The following is a 22,524-nucleotide window of genomic DNA, read 5'->3' as shown; positions in this document are numbered from 1 at the left end:
AAATGTTATCCCAGCACTATTAAATGTTTAGGGATAGAACAGAAGTCTTAATCCATTTGGAAAATGATTCCTCCACAGAGATTACACATCATGGCATTCTGCAGGCCCTTAATTATGAAGGCTTCCATACATATGAAGACAAACTTCTACTCAGTGCATTGATTTATATTAAATTTTAGTTTTAATAAAAAACAGCACTTTTTCAATCTTTCTAATACAATTTGGCAGTTAAAACACCCCAAATATGGTCAATTATAAGGCCATGCAATAATGTGGACCCAGAGGAAGCATTTAGAGACTAACTAATTGTAGCATGATTACTTTGTTGTACAGGATAAAGAGAAAAGAATTACCACAACGTATTTTGTCCTGTTAAAGAAGAAACAATTTAAGAGCATGATCATCATTGTTACTCACTGTGATAGCACTTTCAGACCAAAGCACTTTCAGACCAAAGGTTAAGGGTAGTAATTATGACCAACACTTATAAAGTAGTTGACAACTTGCAAAGTATTTTTCATAATCTTAGGTACCCTTCATAACATCTGAGAGGTAGGTATTGCTCTCCTGATTTTACCAATATGGAAACCAAAGCTCAGAGAGTTTCACTACGTTTCTTTTTATACAGCAGGTGTTACTTCTGGGTCTGGAACAGCCCTTATTATCCCAAATTCTACTCTCTTCCCTTGAACCTCTGTTGTCACCTATGGGTACTCATGTGGTTCAAAGAACAATTTTTCCTTCGACATAGAGCTAAGAGTTTGCTCTTACCAGTTGTTGCAATGCAGTCAAATCCCACAAAGGCATAAAAGCAGGTTGCAGCCCCAGCCAAAGTTCCTGCAAAGCCATAAGGCATAAAGCCACCAGCCCCATAGATACTTGTTCCATTTTCAGAAGGTGGCTCCCTAAGGAAGAGAAGAAGCACATTGGAAAGTCATTTTCCTAGAAAACTGCTTCTTCAAGCAATTTGTCTCAAACTACAGCCTCGGAAGGTTATTGTGTTCATCAGCCCTTGGAAGCTGATGTGTACAAAACTGAAGGTAAACTCTGATTTTTTTCACCCTATCCTAGAGGATGTGGTGGTGTTCTCAATAATGGCACCCCTCTCTGGTTACCAGCACTCAACTAGAGGCTGATCATTAGCATAAGCAGAAGACTCAGATCCACTCTGGCTGGAACTCATAGCCAGGCAGGATTTTGAGAACAGAGACCCCATATATGGACCATGATCTGAAATAAAGACAAGAAACTTTCTCTTCTCGTGGACAGTGGGGCAGACTGTACATCTGAAAAATTTACTAAGAGGACTTTTGACAAGGTGAAATAAAATTCTCTAATCTTGATTAATAATACTGAAGTTGAATATTCTATTACATGTGAAAAATTATATAAAACCAGATACTAAATTTTTGTCTCATCAGAATGGCTACAAACAACATATGTAAAGAAAAACATGTACATGTACATCACTTCATGTAATAGACATTTTTGTAATCTTATTTACACATAGGAATATTATGCTTAAATAAATATTAGGATGAAACCTTTCATATATAATTAATTTAATATTTGAGATTATCAGGTTTAAAGTGAAATACATAGACAATTCTGCTTATGCAATCAATAACATTCTCAAAAAAACGAGCAGGAGTGAAAATTACTACAAGGTTGAAAGGATGCAATGGAACCAAAGAGTGTCCCCAAAGGAAAAACTAAAGGATGCATGACTCAAAAATGTTCTTTGTTATTTTGAGGTGACAAGTCTTTGGAGGGAAAAAACCATCCTTCCAATGGTTAGGACCTGTCCTTGCTCTTCCTTAAAACTGGAGCCAGGCTTGAGATTAAGAACCAGCAACTGCATGGCTTTAAGCAGCTGCTCCGTAGTGAGCACACCTATGCACTCAGGAAGAACAGCCTTGAAACAGAACAGACCTTCAGAAAGTTCTCTGAAGCAAAAAGTTTGAGAACAGTTTTTCTAGAGGAAAATGTAACATAAGACAAAAGCAAGCAAATATTTAAAAAAACCTCAAAATAGGAGAGGAAAAACCCGAATATTTAACCTGGCACTTGCAGATATATTTTTGAGAAACTCTTCACTAATCTTCCAGTTTGCCACGTTTCCTTTCACAAACCCAGCGACCATAACAAAGAGAAGGACCAGGATATTAATGGCTGTGAAGACTTTATTCACCCAAGCAGACTCTTTTACTCCAAAAGATAAAAGACCTATGGAAAAAGAAAGGGTATTTTAGTGTTTACCTAACCTTTAGGAAAAGGCAACAGCATTTTGAGACAGTTACAAGCTCTAGGATATCATTTCATCAGCATTCATATATTTAACTGACATTTACCCCTTTCTATTGAGAGTTCTTAGTCACCTAACTGTGAATAAAACTAACTTGATTTCAGAATGCAGACTGTGCTCATAGCCAGGAGATCCCAAACTCTCTGATAAATGAATAAATTTAGTAACTGGCTTTTATTATCAATGGGTAGGTAAAGTAACTTAATTTTAATGAAATGCTGTTCTAAAAAGCCATTTCAAGGTTAATGGCTGAAAAGTTTTTAAAGTAAACTCAATCATATTGTCTGCCTCATATTTACAGAATACATTAAACAAAATAATTATTCAATTGTCATGACAAAAAATATTTTGTTAAATCTATTCATTTTAATAGTTTTATTTTTATATTCTGATTGTAAATGCAATCAATTTCCTATTCAAGTAACCTGAAGATACAGAAAAGAAAAAAAAAGAAAGGAAATAAAGATCAAGTGTAACTTCCTTTCCAGAATTTTGCACACACACACACAAAGACACACAGGCGCACATTTACATGTCAACAAACATATAACCTCATTTTTAACAATCACATACTCTTCTACTGTATGGAGACACTACATTTTACTCCTATATTTACAGACAATCAGGTCACTGTTAGTTTCTTACAACCATAAACAGTACTGACCTAATCATCCTTTTATAAATATCTTTTTACACTTTCTAATTATTTCTTTACAATAATTTTCTATAAGGTAATACCATATCAACGGTATACACTTTATGTAAGACTTTTGGTTCACACCATCAAAACAGTCTCCAGAAAGTTTGGCCCAATTTAAATTGTCCATTTTTTCCCATTAGGCTATTCTTATTCATATTGATTTATAAGACTTATTTATACAATAATGCTATAAGCTCTCTCACTGTATATGTATAGAGCATGTTTTCCCTAATTTATCATGTACTTTTAATCTTAGTGTTGATTAAACATGTAAGAAAGTTTTAGAATATAAATTTTTCCTCTTTAGTTTCTACCTCTAGAAAGATTTTCCCTAATATTAACACCAAAACATTCACTTTTGTTTCCTTCCAGTGCTTTCATGATTATATCTATCATATCTATATCTTTAATACATCTTGTATAAGATATGAATTATGGATCAAAGAAAGTTTACTTTTTACTGTTGGGGAAATAACTGTGATGAAAGGCTTATATCACATACATACTTGCTTCTTCCCCGTATCTGTACCACCCATGATCAAATAAGCAAAATTATCCAAGTAGAGATGAGAAAAGCTGAATTTCATTCTCCTACCTGTATAATTCCCAGAATTATACAAGAATACAACTATACTAATATAAAGGAAAACTGTACGGTCAGTACAATTACTGACTCTGTGACTATCTGACAGATTAGGAAACACTATATAACTCTACACCTTGGAAATATACACTATACTGCTACACATTTGGGAAGATAACAAAGCCACCACCAAGTTTTATAAAAGTTTCCCAATACCCCAAGTGCACTCTCCATTCTGAGATCCCCAACTCCCATCAGTAAATTAGCCTTCTCATCTAAATGCTGCATACACTTCCCTTGTATCTTTAATAAAACAACTGCCTCAGTTGACAAGACATTTGGCATTACAATATGAATAAAGATTACAACAGGAGGTTTTGGTCTTTGAAGTTTCTAAGAACAAAGTTGTCATGTAATCTTAGCCTGTCCTGAAAGAAAAGACATGATGGTTGATGAACATGGGACATAAAATACAGGCCAAGGCCTGAGTCTTGCCATAGAATTTAATGACTGAAACTGTGTCATAACTACATGCTTCTCATCGTTTAGAGATTAAAGCTAAATATTTAAGGTCACTGAAACCATCCTTAAATAAAATGTGATGTAACTAATTTAATGTTAGCTAGGCGGTTGAGAAACCGAAACAAATAAAACCTATCACCTGTTGAAAAACAATTCATGCAATTTTTCTTGACATTAGAAGGAAAATGCCAAATAACTTGGACCTATAAATTTTGTTCATGTCCCTACCCATATCCCTACCTAAAACATTAAATTAATGGCTAACATTTTAAAGGGTAAAGTTATTTTTTTAATTATGTAATTTTATAAGGAAAAATTATAGAAAGATAGGGAGAAAGTAGCTAGTGATAAGGTTGGACAGGAAAGCAAGGGTCTATCAACCAGGAAATGGGAACAAACATGGACTTTATTCTTAGTGCAATCCTTGATGGATTTAAGCAGGAGTGCCAGGTAGTTTGACAATCAAAATTGAAAACGCTCAAATAATTAAAACAAATATTAGGGGACAGCAGGGATGAGCTATGCCTACAAAATAAAACTGCCGGCCATCTAAGAGCTTACTATGCATCAAGCAAAAAGCCAGCACAAGATAAACATTGACGTCCTCATTTTATGGATGAACAAACTGAGTCATGGAAAGATTAAGTCACTCAATGTTCTAAAGACAGGAAGTGGCAGAGCAGAACTGAAAACCTGGTCACTCTAATTCCTATGCCTTTCTAAACTATTATGCTACACAACTGATGAAAACAGGAAAATTCTAGTATCAAGTATGTTTGTCTCCATAATGTCTGCATTAAAAAAAATGACGGGTGGTTTGAATATGCTCCCTTTTTCAACCAGATGTCTACATTATATAGGCATAAGTAGAAAGACAGAATTTCTTCTAGAAACAGTATGCTTGCAAATATCCTTAGTTGTAACTAACAAGATGAAATAAGGCCAAAAATTTTATATCCTTCCTTATTGAAGCTTTGTTGCCATTCCTGCAAATCTCCAATTAGTATTATAAAATTTATGTACTGTATCTGATTATTTAGTGCATTCCAGGTGTCACGGACTCAGAAGTACTATTTCTACCGTTCCATGTAATTTAGATTTATTTTTGAAACATACTTATCACAGAAGATAAAATGTGATTCTAGCTAGTCACAAGGCCCACAGATGTCCAATAGTAACTTATGTGTATAAGTATGCTGCCTAACCTTCGAACTCAGGTCCCAAATTCAGTGGTAACCTATTTTCCTGGGACAACTAGCCCGGCTCATCTTAGGCAGAAGTGTAATTGGTTTTCTTACCTGCTAGAAGTAATATAAGGCACACAGCAAAAAAGTCAGGATACTCTGCAAGGCCAGTATAATTCATTTTGAAGTATGTCCTGAAAAACTGACCAATCTGTTTGCTAAGAAGTTCATCAAAGGTGCCACTCCAAGCCCTTGCAACACTTGACGTTCCTTCCAAAACACAAAACGTTCAGAGAATACAAAGTCAGTGATAGAAAATTAACATAACATCTTTTGCTACTCTATTCTAGGATAATCATGGGTTAGTTCAGACAGAATTGAACTTTTAATCACACATAAAATTATCTTGATAACTTTATAATTACACAATAGCAATGAAATGCTCAAGTCCATAACTGTGGAATCAGGCAATCTTATTTGCATTAAAGAGCTATCATTTTTTAAGAAAGGTTTTCAAACCCACTAAGTGACGGCATATTCAGAGATGAAGCAGAATCACCGAATTTTGCAACTAGAAGGAGACACTTTATTTAGAGATGAGAAAAATGAGACATGCAGGGATCAATAGATACATTCTGATCACCTAGTCGCTAATTAATGCAGACCTATCACGGAACCCTAAGGCCGCTGACTCAGGAGTGCCATTTCTACCATTTTACCCAATTTGGTTGATTTTTTGCAAACATACCTATCACATAAGATAAAATGAGATTCCAGCCAGTGATGAAGGCCCACAGTTCTCCGACAGTAACGTAAGTGTACAAATAGGCAGACCCAGTCTTGGGAACTCGGGCCCCAAATTCAGCATAGCATAGGCCTGCCATCACGGAAGCCAGCGCAGCGATGAGGAAGGAGACCACGATGCTGGGGCCAGAATCCGCTTTGGCAACCTCGCCAGCGAGGACATAAACCCCGGCACCCAGAGTGCTTCCAACGCCCAGGGCAATGAGGTCCATGGTGGATAAGCAGCGGCACAGTTTGGTATCTTCTAGACTGTCCAGAGTGACGATTTTTCTCCGGATCAGACATCGTGCAAAAGACAGCGCTGCTCTGCAGGGAATCATTCTGAAGATGGCAACCTGAAGAAGAGAAGGGAGAGGGTTAAAAGCTGATCTGGAACTGCCATCCGTCCAGTTACTCTCCCAGCTTCTCCGCACAGCTGTGCCACCTGATTGCTTTTACTCCTTGCTGGAGGTGCGGCCCGGAGCAATCAGAAGGAGGGTCGAATGAGCCAAAGCTGTGATTTTCTCAGAGCTCACTCTGATGTGGCCTTTTAGAAGGATCTGCCACAAATGACTTATTTGGGGAGCAAAGGAATAGGAGCCTTGGGCGATTAAAAAGATTTGCCATTTTTGCTTGTTGTTGCAATTTTTAAGGATATGCCGATAGAAATATATTCCAAGAGGTGGCTTATTTGTCATTGCTTCAAGCAAAGGGGTAAATCACCTCATCTTTCTGGTTCTCTCTCTGTCTCTTTTCTTCAATCATTCCTTGAATTCATATTTTTTTAGGCCTTATTACACGCCAGGGATTGTGCCAAGATTATGTCTAGTATGGTGTGGAACACTGGTATGGCCTCCAGCTTTACCAGACTTACATTCTAGGTATTGCCTAAAAGCAGGTAAAAACGCCATCATTATGTGGTCTACAGCTTTATCAAATATGTGTGAGCTCTGCTTTCATTTCCTTGTTTCATTTTAATGTGGAGCCACTTGAACCTTTTAGAATTAAAAGAATTCCCCCCAAAACATGCTTAGAGTTTTCTAAATAAAACTGCTATTCACTTATGCTTTAAGTATGAATTTGTAATAAAACACACATGCTTATTCATATTTACTTGCAATTTCTAAATAAATAAATAAAGTCAAAGTCCATGCCAAGTTTGATATATTCTTTTTTAAATGGAATGAATAAGGTAGACAGAAGGTCTCACTCGCCATACCTTACAGGCCCAAACAACCTAACACTGAAAAAAAAAAATTCGTCAGGTTATAAAACGTGGATTTAGTAAGGAAAAAATACACATATTATAGTAAAAAGTCTGAAGCAAAATATACCAAAATATTAACAGTAATATTGGTAATATACAATATATATTATATAGCTAATATGTTTCTAAATTTACCTCCAATGACTATGTACAACATATACAAAAGAAATATAAAAATGAAAAGGCACTATATGGCCTTGTCTACAGAGACATATAATTCAGAAGACTAAGAAATAACTGAGGAATAGGGAATATAATAGTATATACAGCTTCTCAGTCAATAAAGTTAAATGTATTTAACTTTTAGAAGTTCAGAGTCATGTTTACTCTGATTGCACAGTGATCTACAGAGGCTGAATGTTATCCCTTCAATCTTGTTATACTCATTATCAATAGCTTAAACTCATGAGATCACAGCTTGACATCTTCTCTGAAGAACTTAGGGCTTTCTATCCTATGAAATAAATCCTTGAACGTTTCTCGACCTTAATCTCTATAAAAGAAAACTATTATTAAAACTTATTTTATTTAAAAACAGTAGTATAGGGCTTCCCTGGTGGCACAGTGGTTGAGAGTCCGCCTGCCGATGCAGGGGGGACACGGGTTCGTGCCCTGGTCCGGGAAGATCCCATATGCCGTGGAGCAGCTGGGCCCGTGAGCCATGGCCGCTGAGCCTGCGCGTCCAGAGCCTGTGCTCTGCAACGGGAGAGGCCACAACAGTGAGAGGCCCGCGTACCGCAAAACAAACAAACAAACAAACAAACAATAAATAAATATAGTAGTATAATAAATTTTCTATACTGAATCTCAATGACTTACTGCTCATAAGAGAAAAACATTTCTGGGATATGAATAATCCAGTTTCATGCTAACCTTAGTATATAAAGCTAACTCACTCAACATTATTCACACATCAATATAAATGCAAGTCCTTGATGTTGAAAGCAGCTGATTCAAAGAATATAGAGAAAAATCCTAAAGAAAAATGAAAATGAGTGAAAAGTTCCTTGATAATAAAAATAAAGTTTTACACATCATTATCTTCCACACCACCTGGCACAGTGCCAAGCATGGCACTTCACAGATACTTGTTGAAAAATTTGCAAAAACAGATGACATCTCCCATTTTGCCCATACTTGCGCTTCCAAAGTCAAAATCTATCAAACTTCCATAAATCAAATGTGTATCAATTTCTACCCTTACCTAGCCCTTAAATAGCTATTTCTCATATAACACATCTAGAAGATATGGGAGAGAAGTGTTTTGCTTAAAAAAGAATCAAGTGAAAAGCTGGAGTTATACAAAGGCCAACTGAGGTGGGAGGATGGCAGTTGAAGGGATTTATAAATGCTGACCTTCAATAATATTTAAGCATTTTTATACAACAGAGATGTGCAAAGCTCAAGAATTAGGGATAACTGCCAACTGAAAAATGCTAAGAAATGAAGACCCACTGAATTTTAGTAATGATTTAAGATCATAGGAAAATGGAACATGTCATACACAACTTTAGGAGACAACTGATGTACAGAATGAGGCACACCTGTTAGTCATTAATTAAATAAAACACTCTTGGTAAAGTGATTGATTAACCTCACATGTTATGAATAAAAGATAAATTCTACAACTATTGCAAAGGAATCTGGAAGGAAGCAAGGAAAACTAAGAAGAAAGGAGAGTGATATGACTGTGGGTGAGCTTTTATTTATTTTTTTAATCCTTTTTTTGGTAATATGGTCACCATGTTGTTTTCGAAGTTTCTAAACCCCCCCCACACACAAACACAAGATAGCATAAAAATAAAAAAGAATAAGCAAGCCAACCGATAAATAACCTTCTTTGAAATGCTAAAAATAGTGAAAAGTTTTCTTAGTAACAGTTACCCAAAATGAATAAATGAGTGACCCTCATCCTGTCAATAGAAAAGTGAATTTAATTCATTCCAGATTACATGGGAAGCAGAACTATTTACAGAAACATACAGCTTTAATCAGAGAAGATCTGATTGCTGCTGCCTCTTTCCTATTAAAAATGGAAAGTATTTCATGTTCAGTTTTTCTGCGTTGCCCTGAGCAAATAAGTCAAAGCTGCCACTTGTCAAGCATTCATTTGCTTTTGAGTAACAGAAATGCAGACGTCAGAAACGCTTCTCTGAATTGACAGGTTAGGCAATGTCCTTGGCAAACAGCCTTAACTACGCACAACTGATAAAATACTGATTGCAAAAGCTATGATACAAAACCGACTTTGCAGAAATATAATGAGATGGGAAAAAGCAATGTAAAAACATACTGGGTCAATTTAATGAATCGTTGTTAAATAAACATTTATTAAATCCTAGCAGGTGTATCATATAGTCAATAAAGAAAAAAGAATCCCGTGCTTTCGTTAAATATGTTTTTGTGGAGATACACTGATATATGGAAGTAGAGTGGCAACAGGAGAATGAGAAAAAATAAGATATTTGTGTCTAATGTAATATAATTTGATATTTACTTTTTTAAAATTTAGTAACTTTTCCTTTAAAGCATTTAAAAAGATATGTTCCTTATGTAAATGGTTATGACAACCTTACTCTCATTTCTAGAAGGTCCTTTCATTGCTGAAAAAAATCCACTCATACTTATTCTTTGACACATGTCCGCATTTGCTGTCCCTGCCTGGGCTCTGGTGTGTTGTCGCATCAGCAAACGACTATGCAGTGAAAATACGCAAGGATTTTGAAGGTGATTCTATTTGGTCTGGAGGACAGAGACTGTTTTCCCAATAGCAGACAATGATCCAAACCATCATACCCACTGTCAGCTGTTGCCACCATGACCAAGGATTGGTACTATGAACCCTACATAAATGTAAGTAAAGGACAATGATGTTAGACTTTGGGAAGAGGCCCATGCAACACTCATACCCATGACCTGAACCTTAAAATATAAAACTCTAATCAACATTCCTATGAGGTCACAAATGATTCTGGTGATACTAGAAACAGACACGTATCCTTTTTCAATAAACAGTTATTTTACTAATTGCTAAGACAGTGGCCTCTCTACTGAGGCGTAAAATATGCACATATTTGCTTAGATCTGAAAATGTAATTAGCTAACAGAAAGCCTCCGAGGGATCTGCAACAGCTCAGGCAGCAGTAAAGTCTGTGAGTGGATTTAATGAGTCTGGTGATAGATCTTTCTGAGTCCCTTCCCCCATCCCCAGCCCTAAGTATAACAGTTTTAAGACATCTAACTCCCCGATGGAGCCCTTATTAATTCTTGCCAGAAAGCTAAATTCCCTCCTCAGCAACTTGGAATTATCCCCTTCTCAAACTTCTTCAATCCAGGTTGTAAACTTGACCATGTAGAGTTTTAGGTCAAATAAATCCCTAGGCCTGATGATATAACAACACTATATATAGAGCAGACCTCTTTTCCACTAACCACAGAAATCTTGCAAAATCTGCTAATTACAGTCAAAAGTTGATCCTGGATTTTCACTTCGGTTCAAAAGTTTGACGTAGCATTTAGCTGCACAGAAATGCAGCTCCTCCCCTACATAAAGGCTGAAATTTCAAACTTAATCCTCGGTATCAGTATCACAGGCCCTGACAACAAATCTTACGGGAGATAGGCGCTGCGGGGGCAGGCATTCCAACAAATCCTCACTGGATGCTCTCCTCCGAACCCTATAACCAACTTTCCTTCCTCACGTGATTGCTGGTTTCATGGTGAGATATTTGCACTTTCTGTTTTGGGCCTGATAGGGAAAAAGGGATTAAACCATGTTAAGCTTGGGAACTTTGCCCCATTGTGTGTGTGTGTTTTCTCTGAACTAGAGCTTTGGGGTTTGCAATCTCCAAACTCAACATCAATTACATTTCTATAACTTTTTTTTTTTAACATCTTTATTGGAGCATAATTGCTTTACAAGGGTGTGTTAGTTGCTGCTGTATAACAAAGTGAATCAGCTATACATATACATATATCCCCATATCTCCTCCCTCTTGCGTCTCCCTCCCTCCCACCCTCCCTATCCCACTCCTCTAAGTGGTCACAAAGCACCGAGCTGATCTCCCAGTGCTATGCGGCTGCTTCCCACTAGTTATCTATTCTACATTTGGTAGTGTATATATGTCCATGCCACTCTCTCACTTTGTCCCAGCTTACTCTTCCCCCTGCCCGTGTCCTCAAGTCCATTCTCTACGTCTGCGTCTTTATTCCTGTCCTGCCCCTAGGTTCTTCAGAATCATTTCTTTAGATTCCATATATATGTGTCAGCATACGGTATTTATTTTTCTCTTTCTGACTTACTTCACTCTGTATGACAGACTCTAGGTCCATCCACCTCACTACAAATAACTCAATTTCATTTATTTCTATGGCTGAATAATATTCCATTGTATATATGTGCCACATCTTCTTCATCCATTCATCTGTCGATGGACACTTAGGTTGCTTCCATGTCCTGGCTATTGTAAATAGAGCTGCAATGACATTTCTATAACTTTAAAGTTCAGAAAATATTTTCAAATTTTACTGTAGGCTAAATAATTTAGTGAAAGGGGAAAAAAAGATATGGACATAATACCATGGAATTATTGATCTTTCTTTCATTCCTCTTACTTTTAAGAGATTAATTTCTCATAAAATACACCAGAAGTACAATGCAGGATAAAAGATAATCAGAAATGGTAACTGTTCACTTTGGTAGGTAAAAAACAAAAACAAACAACAACAAACTTTTGCATTCAAACCTGGAATGCAAATACCAGGAAACAAAATACCCTTTCACATACATTTCACTTATATTTGGTCCAAAACTTATCTTTTCACCAAAGCAAAATTTCTGAACAGTATCATCCTCCAAAGTCTTCCCCAGATAGGTGAACACAAATGCAGAAATAAGTAAAAGTGAAGGACACAACTGAGACCACTATAAAGTCACAATCATTGTGGCAATAATATTTATGTTTCCTCCCCTTTTATATCAAATCAGTACTACCAGGAAGTTAAACTATTTCAAGATTTCTAACACAGAATCCAGACACAGACAAGCATCTTTCTAAGGACATCCGAAGCAAACAGCTGATGGAGAATTCTAGTTTGTACAGGCAGCTGGTGCTTCAAAACACGTCAATCCATTTAGCTTTATTAAAGGCCAAATTACAGGAATAAGGCATACCTAGCTGTCTCATTCAAATAGATGCAGAGCAATTTAAAAAATTAAGCGTCCAACTTTTGTTTTAGGGTTGGAGAAGAGAGGAAGTAAAAAAAAAAAAAGAAAAAAGAAAAGAAGAAACAGAGCCCCCAGCAGCTGGGTAATCAGAGTATCTGCCCAGTCAGCGACCCACTCACAGTCAAGGATCTTGGTGGCTCGCTTCAGCCCCGGGCAGACGCCCGTTCCCATTTAGGCTGGGCAATCTCCGGCTAATAAATCACTCCAAATGCCAGAGGGCACCACCTGTTCCCATTCTCCAAGCAGCAACTGAAGGAAGTGTCCTTGGCTAAGCCCAGTCACCCTTTACATGCCATTTCAAACATCAAGAGATACCCTTTGCAAAGGTATTTCACACCCGTCACTACTCTAGGAAGTGCTAGGCTAATAAAGATGGCTAATGTTTGTTGACCACTTACTGTGTGCTTACTAAGCCCCTTTAATTTATTCTTTCATGAACCTTCACAATATCCCTACAAGATCAGGACTCACATAGTATCGATGAGGAAACTGAGGCAGACAGAGGTCAGCCAATGTCACAGGTAGATGTGGAGCCAGGGATGAACCCAGCAGCCATGACTTTGGATCCTTTATTCACAGCCACTAGGTTGAGCTGCCATCTCGCCAGACAGCTTAGTCATTGCCCACCTGCCCACACCTCCTTGGAAGAGAATCTGCTCTCCTCATAGCACTCTCCTCCCATCCCCCAAGCCACAGGTAACCGGACCAGACACCTGACTCTGGGTTTAATATCCAAAGGCCAGGTACACTCATTCAATATTCTTGAAAATCTGAATGACACCATTGAATGGGTCAGGTCCTTCCTGATGTTGAGTGTGTGAGCCCTCTGTATCCATTCAACAAACTTCCTGTTCACTTACTCTATTTTGAGTGACCTCTGTCCCCTGAAACCAGAGGTAACTGATGAAGGTCAAGGTGGTACCAGTAGGGCTGGTTCCAGCAACCTTACTCCTGATTTCAACCCTTCAAATCTTCTGCTGCTTCCTGCCATATCTGGTGGGTTTCCTGATAATTCCTCTTCTTTCTAGAGCAGGTGTCCTGATGGAATAACTTGAATTTGTTTATATATTTCTCCAATAAGGTACCCATAGAGTTTAATATGCATTAGGTCTGTCCTTTATGCACACGCACAGACACATATACCCTCTACCTGAGAAAGGTGACTTTATATAGGGCAGAGAAAATCTATTCTTAGACATACATCCAACCTGGGTTCCTGGTACCACTATTTCTCCAATGCCCACTACTGAGCCAGGAACATCCTCCACCTTGTCAAAGACCCAGAAATAGCAAACAGAGGCTCTATAGCGCTTACTAAAGATGTTTAAAACATTTTGTTCACCAATGAATTATAGTAGTAAACCAGTAGCAGAGCCATTATTCACCTAATGAAGAGAGGGAAAATAAAGGAAGCACTGGAAATATTTTATCATACTCGAGAGGGTTTTTAAGAGTTTCCTGAGTCACAGAAGAGAAGTTTCTCCACACCCTTGCCTTTAGACCTTAACATTAGTGGGTTATTTTTTGTTAAAAATTGCAGATTTCCTAAAAGCACTTTTCACCCTTTTATTAGTTCCACAAATACTTCGGTGCACACCACTAGGCACTGAAACAGCCATGAACAGGCTGCCAGAATTTCTCCCCTCACGGCACTGACAGTGGAGTGGGTGGCGCAGACAGCGGCCAGTTCAATATCATGAAGCAAATGCTTCTGCACAAGGGAAGGCGAGAGGGGCCCACAGTGAAACCACACAACTCAGATTGGGACTTGAACCCAGCGAGAATTCAGACTGAGACTTGAACCCACGGTCTTTTTTTTTTTTTTAACATCTTTATTGGGGTATAATTGCTTTACAATGGTGTGTTAGTTTCTGCTTTATAACAAAGTGAATCAGTTATACATATACATATGTTCCCATATCTCTTCCCTCTTGTGTCTCCCTCCCTCCCACCCTCCCTATCCCACCCCTCCAGGTGGTCACAAAGCACCAAGCTGATCCACGGTCTTTTAATTAATTGAGATCACACACCTCATCTTAAGACTTACTGAAGCTCAGGTTCTTTATGTCTCATCGCAGAAAGAATTCAGTGAGAGACAAAGTGATAGATAAGAAGTGGATTTATTTAGAGAGATACGCATTCCATAGAGAGAATGCGGTCTGTCTCAAAATGTGAGAATGGCCTTGGGAGAAACACACTCCACAGACAGAGTGTGGGCCATTTTCATCTCAGAAGGCAAGAGGGCCTGAAATATAGGTGGTTAGTTTTTATGGACTGGGTAATTTCATAGGCTAATGAGTGGGAGATTATTCCAACTATTTTGGGGAACGGGAGGGGATTTCCAGGAATTGGGCCACTGCCCACTTTTTGCCCTTTTCTGGTTGGCCTTGGAACTGTCACGGCGCTGGTGGGTGTGTCATTTGGCTAGTGTATTACAATGAGCATATAATGATGCTCAAGGTCCACTAGAAGTCAAATCTTCTGTCAACTTGGACCTAGTTGGTTCTAACCCATTTACGTCACATCCTCAAGGGCTATGCCATTCTTTTAAACGTTGTGCTCTGCCCCCTTCCCTCTTGTTTAAACAGGAGGGGCTCCTCACTCAGACTCTGACTGGGGTTCAGGTGGTCAGAGGAACTTTCCTAGCGAGAGCTATGTCTAATCTGAGGCCTTTGAAAGGATGAGTTGGATTTAGCCATCTGAAGGTGCAATGGGAAGGAGGCTGGGGGGGAGCGGTGGAATGATGAGTGCTCTGAGCAGAGGGAACAGCAAATGCAGAGGCACAGAAAGTAGTTTCATGCATATAGAGCTCAGGGGCTGGGGGAAAAGCTAGAGGGAAGTAGGGGTAAGCAGAGGCGTCCCCAGGCCATGCAGGGAGCTTGGACTTGACCCTGAGGGCAGTGGGGAATCACTGAAGGACTTTAAACCAGATACACAACTTGACAATTATTGTTCTGATTGTGTTATACGGAAGGGATGAGAAAGATCAAGACTGGAGTTAAGGGGAAGGGTAAACAGGCTACTGGGAAAATCTGGGCACGAGGGACTGTGACCTGTACCCTTTTCTAGGGTAAAGGCAGTGGGGTGAAGAGAAACGGATGGGCTACAGTGCCCTTTAGGAGGTGGAGGATATAGGGGTTGATGACCGTGTGGATCTGGGACCCAGAGCTGCTGGATGGTTTGTGTGCCTTATATGAGGAATTAGCAAGAAGGAGGTTCTTTCTGACCACTCTGATTTTAAGGAATGTGTGGAATTGCCATGTGGTTTCAGGAAAGCTCAGGAGAGCACAGAAGACAAGAAATCTGAGAATGATCAGCATAGAGATGATAGTTAAATAGACAGTATCACCCAGGGAGAGACTGTACAGGAGAAGGGAAGGAAAGGAAATACCAAAGATGTACACTTTTTTTTTTTTTTTTTTTTTTTTGCGGTACGCGGGCCTCTCACTGCTGTGGTCTCTCCCGTTGCAGAGCACAGGCTCCGGACGCGCAGGCTCAGCGGCCATGGCTCACGGGCCTAGTCGCTCCGCAGCATGTGGGATCTTCCCAGACCGAGGCACGAACCCGTGTCCCCTGCATCGGCAGGCGGACTCTCAACCACTGCGCCACCAGGGAAGCCCCGAGATGCACACATTTAAGGAATGGGAAGGAGGATGAGGAGTGGGAGGGGGAAGGGGAGGGGGAGGGGGATGGAGGGGAAGAAGAAGGAGAAGAAGAAGAAGGAGAAGGAGAAGGAGAAGAACCACTACCACCCCCCACAGAGGAGCTGGAAAGGAGAGGCAGGAGTGACGGAAGGAACCAGGAAAAGTTCTGACCCAAAAAAGGAGTGAGCTTTCAAGAAAGGAGTGGTCATCAGTGTCAGATGGTGCTCGAAATGAAAGGACAATGTTTGAACACTGCAAAATTATGGGCAGTGCGGAAATGAAAGCAATACGTTCAGGTGCCTTTTTCAAGCCAATGCCCTGAGGGGTCCATGGAATCAAGGAAGAGCATTTTATACAGAAGAAACTTAATCTGTTTACATACCAATGGGAAAGTGCCAAGAGAGAAAGAGAGGTTGAAAATCCAAAAGGGAGAATGGATAAAGCAAGGCTCTTGAGATGTGGAAGACTGAGATCGGTGCTGGGTTGAAGAGCTGAAATTAGGTAGAAGGAGAAATGGCATCTCCACCTTAAGAGTCAAGAAGGAGAACAATGCGGGACGGGCCAGACAAGTTTGTAGGCTAGGCGATCGACTGTTGAGCTCTTATTCTATTTGCAAGCTCCAAAAAGCCAAACCTTATAAGGCATGCATTTTATAGATAACAATAAGAAGGGATGCAGAAATCATGTCCGAATGACTTCAGTATAACTTTATACAAGGACAGTTTTGTTTGTGTTTTCGCCATTTAAAACTTGCACTCCCATTCTAAACACAAAAAAATAAACAGATAGTAACTTTAAATATACGCTTCTACAACATAGTTAAAATTTCCATGTCGATCTCTTTGAACTGTCAGAAAACTAAACACAGGAGTTTTTGGCATGACGTTTTCCCGAAACAAGGTATTCTAGATGAATGGGCTCTCTAGATTACTGACGTTTAAATCTGTATATCTTTGATGATTGTTGATCAAATCTTGCCACAATTCAGTGATCCTCCTAAACACTACTGAATTTGATGGCGGCTGTCTGCTACGGTACCAAGCATGCAAGCTGCCCGTCTTTACAGGAAGGTGATTCATTCCGTATTACTTCTTAAAACACTGTTTAATAAGACTGACAGAACTGTTTTAAAAACAAACAAATAAATACTCACTATTACCTTAATTCCAATTTTAATCCACCGTCCACACAAATTAGAATCAACTCAAGGATGCCAAGGAAATCCAGATGACCTGGACGAACCCATGCTCTGTCAACAAAGAGCCACTGCTCAAGAAGTTTATTTTTACTTATTTCTGGATTAGTAGCTGAATTTCAGATTAAAGATGCTAGAAGTACATTCATGGACTAGGAGGTGTGTTAAAAGTACAAAAAAGCTCTTTTTGTCTGAAGGCAAAAACTGAGAAGTCCTTTAGAACACTCTGATTTCTTCTAATCATTCTCTTTCCAGAGCCAAAGTATCCCTCTTAATTCACTTACCCCACACCCTCCTCAAAAGGCTACCTAATTTAGTTGTTAGAATGCAGCCACTTTTGTTTCAATGCTAGGCAAAATTCCTTCCATCAAACTGTGGCAGAAAAGGAATTCAACCAGAATTCACATTCGTTTTTAATTCATGTTCAAGAAATTTAGATGGATACCATGTCGAGTATACTTATGGTTTATGGTTTTGCTGTAAAGTCATTTCTTGAAAAATAGTCATTTTTGAAACTATATTTTTAATTTTGAAAAGCATGTTCTGATTTGGTACTTCTTAAAATACAGAAACAATATATCACCAGAGATTTTTATCCTTAGCATCTTGGCAGATTGTTGAAACACTGTTATTGGCTGAGAGGTTTGGAAATTCATGTTGGCTTCCAATAAATCTGAATAAAACCTTTCTATTATGTGCTCAGAGAAAGTAATTAAAACAGTGCCAGCTCTTCATCATCATGATTCAGAGCCTCTAAATTCAAGTTTAGAATATGCAAACTAAGAAGAATTTTAAAAATTAAAATAACTTGAAATGGCGAGGTCCTTAAAACTGAAGTCTGATAGTCTTGTCACATTTATATTCTAGTTATTAATATGCAGTAACTACAAACAACTTCTCCAACTTAAGTTTTCACCAGATTTTTCTATTTTTCTATTATTGCATAGACTGAACTCAACTGATCAGTTGCTTAATGACTGTCAATTTCTCTAAAAAAATCAAGCCTTAGAAATTAAAAAAAAAAAAAGGCAATTTCTAAATAATATTCCAGGGGGCAGGGGAGATACAGGCAGAGGGAGAAAGACAAATACAACAGACCATTATCATATAGTGTGCTTGTGGGTAAGGGAAGTCCAGGGCACTACCAGAACACACAGAAGGGAGTGCCCTGTTCAGGGGGCTAGGGTGGGTGTCAGCAGGGGCATCTTCCTGGGGAAGCCATGACTGATCTGATTCCTTATCCATTCTTCCATTCCAGAATTTATTTTTTTAAAAAAAGGCTGAATACCGCTTAAGGAGTCCTTAGAACAAAGAATACAAATATGAAAATCAATATTGAATTTTTCTAATAAAGAAGCAGTATCCAACATCTTTAATATTCATTTTGAAATTGACAATTTATACAATCAGCCATTTCTTAAAGTCAGTTACTTAAAACTTCAATTTTTCTTCTCTTACTTTATTTGAAAAAACCCTTTTGGTGGGCGGGAGGGATAAATTAGGAGTTTGAGATTAACAGATACACACTACTATATATAAAACAGATAAACAAGGACCGACTATAGAGCACACGGAACTATATTCAATATCTTATAGTAACCTATAATGGAAAAGAATCTGAAAAAGAATACACATATAACTGAATCATTTTGCTGTACACCTGAAACTAACACAACATTGTAAATCAACTACACTTCAATAAAAATATTTTAAAAACAAAAAAAATTTCTTGGAAAAAGGTACTGAATTTTATATAAATACTTAATAACAACTAAAGTTACTTCCCTAATAAATAGTAACCAATCCTTAAAATAATCATATTAATTTGCAAATTCTTAATCAGAAGTTCCTGGAAATATCTATCTTGATTTTTAATTTTGAATAGCAATACCTTAAATTACTATATAATTTAATATTCCTGTTATTTCATAATCTTCTAAAAACTCTATTTGGTAATCAATGATTAATAAGAGTTTTCTAAACAAACAAAGTAAATAATGTGTGAAGAATGGGCTCTATAAGGAATAGGATTTATAAAAACAAAATATATAAAGCATTGTAAAACCTCCTGCTATTTAAGCAGAAATTTAAAATATGTATACACATATAACTACTACTCATCAGGTTTCTCAAATTTTGTTTTTCCTTTAAAGAAAAAGAAAAAAAATATGTTCTTGTGATGCGAACTCTTAGGATTTACTCTTAGCAACTTTCAGATATCAATCATGTTGTACATCACATCCCTAGCACTCATCTAAAACATTCATCTTTAATCTTTTTGTTACTAAAAAATAAAACTGTAACTTGGCCTCTCTAATGGCTCTGTACTACAATCTGGCAATGGTGTACCTGAAGTATTAAAATAAGAAGAAGGCACTCTCCTGCTGCTTTTTTGCAAAGCAAAGAGCTGTTTCATCTGATCTTCAGAGAATTCAGCACCAAGATGCAGAGAGAGAAATATCTCCCGTGGGGCTCTGATTCCTGCTCTGTCCAGGAAACCAGCACTGTTATTTCCCAACCCTGACTTTAAATGAAACCATACCGTGCAGAGACTTGTAGATGAATTATTTTGGTCAATCAGGGCTTAATGTCCGTAATTTTAAAATATGCTTGGAAAGGTTTGTAAGTATCAGCACACTCCTAACAGAGAATTATGAAATATGCAGAATGAGCTGAATGTTAATGCTTCCAACCCATCATATCTAATCTACCGTATCTAATCGGCCTCCTGCCAACTTCTCCAACTCGAACAATCCAGCCTGGGTTTCAAAACCACCCCTCTGTCATCTGATCTCAGCCTGCCTTCCTAGCCTTATCCTTTGCTATCCTCCACATGAATACTGTAATCCAATTTGTCCATCAACTGCCCCTAGAATACTGCCCTCTTGTCCACACACAGGTGACAAGATTTATTGACCTGTCTGATTCTGGTTGCCCCCTTGTCCTCTAGGGAGGGTTCGGTTCCCAGGCCTTCTGAGCTACTGCAGGGACAGCAGGAAGGTTCTTTCTTGCCTGTCTGCCAGCTCCTGAGCTTTCCTTTGACTCAAGGAAGAAGAAACCCACCTTATGCTTAGCAAATATAAAGCCAAGAAGCAGGCTGATTTATATAATAAAGGGCTGGGGGTGAGAGAAGAATCCACAGCCTAGAGAGAATCCACCTGGCAGAGAGAAGTGGGGAGGAGAGGAAAGGAGGATTTTGAGAAGTGCTGGTATGGAGCATGAGTTGGATGTCCTTCAGGAGATACAAGTGAATGTGGAAATTCCTTTCAAGTATACTTTGGGCAGCTGGTCAGCGTTTCTCTGAATATGACCGACCTCCCCCACAAAAGAGTATGGCTCCCGTGGCACTCGGGTAGGAGGGACACTTGGTTTATGCTATGTGCCCTCCTATGCGCCCTCCTGCTCTCTCCCTGCCAGAGAAGGTAAAATTGCTGGTTTGGTATAAAACAAAACATACACGTTTACATACCATCACTTCTAAATAGGATTTATTCAGCTTAACAGAAATGACTGGCAACAGATCCCTAGAAACAAATTTAATAGAACAAGTCAAGTAAGGGCAGCTGAGAGAACGTCAGAAAAGGAATGACAGAGTTGTACCAAAGATGTGAGGTTAAGGATAATTGCTGTAATTACAGCAGAGGGTCAGGAAAGACAAATGCATCTAAATAATTCTGCAATGTCTTCTTTGAGATATAACTGACATATAACATTGTATTACAAAGATGTTTTAAATGAATTCAGTTACTTAGTAATCTCCCAATGATATTTAATTTTAAAGCCCTTTTAATGCTCTTACTTTTTAATTATAAAGCACGAGGAAATGTATTTTAGAAATCTTAACATCACACTTGAACCCCTAGTGGATACTACACTGGGTTTCCTTTTAATGTCTTCAGAGCTCCTGGTCTCTCCCCGCCTCCCGGCTTCCTGCACAGAGGACCTTAGAGGCAAACACCCCTCACTCCACGTTCACTGCAGTATCCCTTGCATCTCGGACGGGTGGCCATCCTCCACGGGCAAATACTTCTCAAGGCTCCTGCTCTCAACTTGTGTAGCTCCCACTGCTAGAAGACCCTTCTTTTACAGAGCCCTCCTGTAACTCCTACCCATTGGCCTAATTCTGCCCTAAGAATAAAGGCAGAAAGTCCTGCCATTCAAATAATTCCAAATGGCTATCATCCCAAGATTCCTCTCCACACAGATAAATACATTCATTCAAAGTACAACACTGATAAACACTAACTTAAAGTACGACACTCCCAGCAAGTCAAAGCATTCCACATGTGGTCAAGCAAGTACAGAGTCTAATTTATTACCTTCTCCATTCTATATACTTCTATCATTCTTTCTGTTTTTTTATTAGTCACCTCAAACCATGGCAACACAGTGCGCAGAGCTCCTCTGGGTCTGGCGCCTTGCCATCTCCTCGGGACATCTCCTACCTCTTCCTCATACCCTTGTGCTACGCCGGGGCTTTCCTTTTAATGTCCTCAGAACTCTGAGCCTCTTACTGCGTCCAGGCTTTCTGCATAGTCGCTGCTCCTTTCTGGAAAGTTACTCTTTCTCGTCTTCGCCTGGAGACCTCCCAATCCTCCCTGACACCCTCCCCCAAGCTAAATTAGGTCACGCTATTGCTTGTGCTCACAGCACTCCGTAGTTTTGTTTTTGTTTTTGTTTTTTTTTGCGGTACGCGGGCCTCTCACTGTTGTGACCTCTCCCGTTGTGGAGCACAGGCTCCGGACACGCAGGCTCAGTGGCCATGGCTCACGGGCCCAGCCGCTCCGCTGCACGTGGGATCTTCCCAGACCGGGGCACGAACCCGCGTCCCCTGCATCGGCAGGCGGACTCTCAACAACTACACCACCAGGGAAGCCCTTTTTTAAAAATTTTTTATTGGAGTGTAGTTGCTTTACAATGCTGTGTTAGTTTCTGCCGTTCAGCAAAGTGAATCAGCTGTACGTATACATATATCCCCCTCTTTTTTGGATTTCCTTTCCATTTAGGTCACCACAGAGCATTGAGTAGAGTTCCCTGTGCTATACAGTAGGTTCTCATTAGTTATCTATTTTATACAATAGTGTATAATGTGTATCAATAGTGTATATATGTAT

General features: G+C 38.9%; 1 protein-coding gene across 4 annotated transcripts in view; it reads right to left on the bottom strand.

Moving 5' to 3' along the window:
* SLC7A2 (solute carrier family 7 member 2) overlaps positions 1-22,524 on the bottom strand; it is a 71,124-nt gene that overhangs the window by 21,387 nt on the left and 27,213 nt on the right. For all 4 annotated transcript variants that reach the window (XR_003794140.1, XM_029226222.1, XM_029226224.1 and 1 more), the window contains exons 2-5: positions 6,043-6,433; positions 5,409-5,564; positions 2,061-2,226; positions 772-905 (exon numbers count right to left, since the gene is read on the bottom strand). Coding sequence is in view for 3 of the 4 variants with exons in the window: in XM_029226222.1 (XP_029082055.1) it covers positions 772-905; positions 2,061-2,226; positions 5,409-5,564; positions 6,043-6,418 (832 nt within the window). In the remaining variant the exon portion in view is untranslated. The remainder of the gene's footprint in view (positions 1-771; positions 906-2,060; positions 2,227-5,408; positions 5,565-6,042; positions 6,434-22,524) is intronic.

The sequence above is a fragment of the Monodon monoceros genome, unplaced genomic scaffold, assembly GCF_005190385.1.
Source record: "Monodon monoceros isolate NGI ecotype Baffin Bay Population unplaced genomic scaffold, NGI_Narwhal_1 Super_Scaffold_17, whole genome shotgun sequence".
Lineage (NCBI taxonomy): Eukaryota > Metazoa > Chordata > Mammalia > Artiodactyla > Monodontidae > Monodon > Monodon monoceros.
Note: the sequence above shows the minus strand (reverse complement) of the source record. Positions and strands in the feature narration are given on the sequence as shown.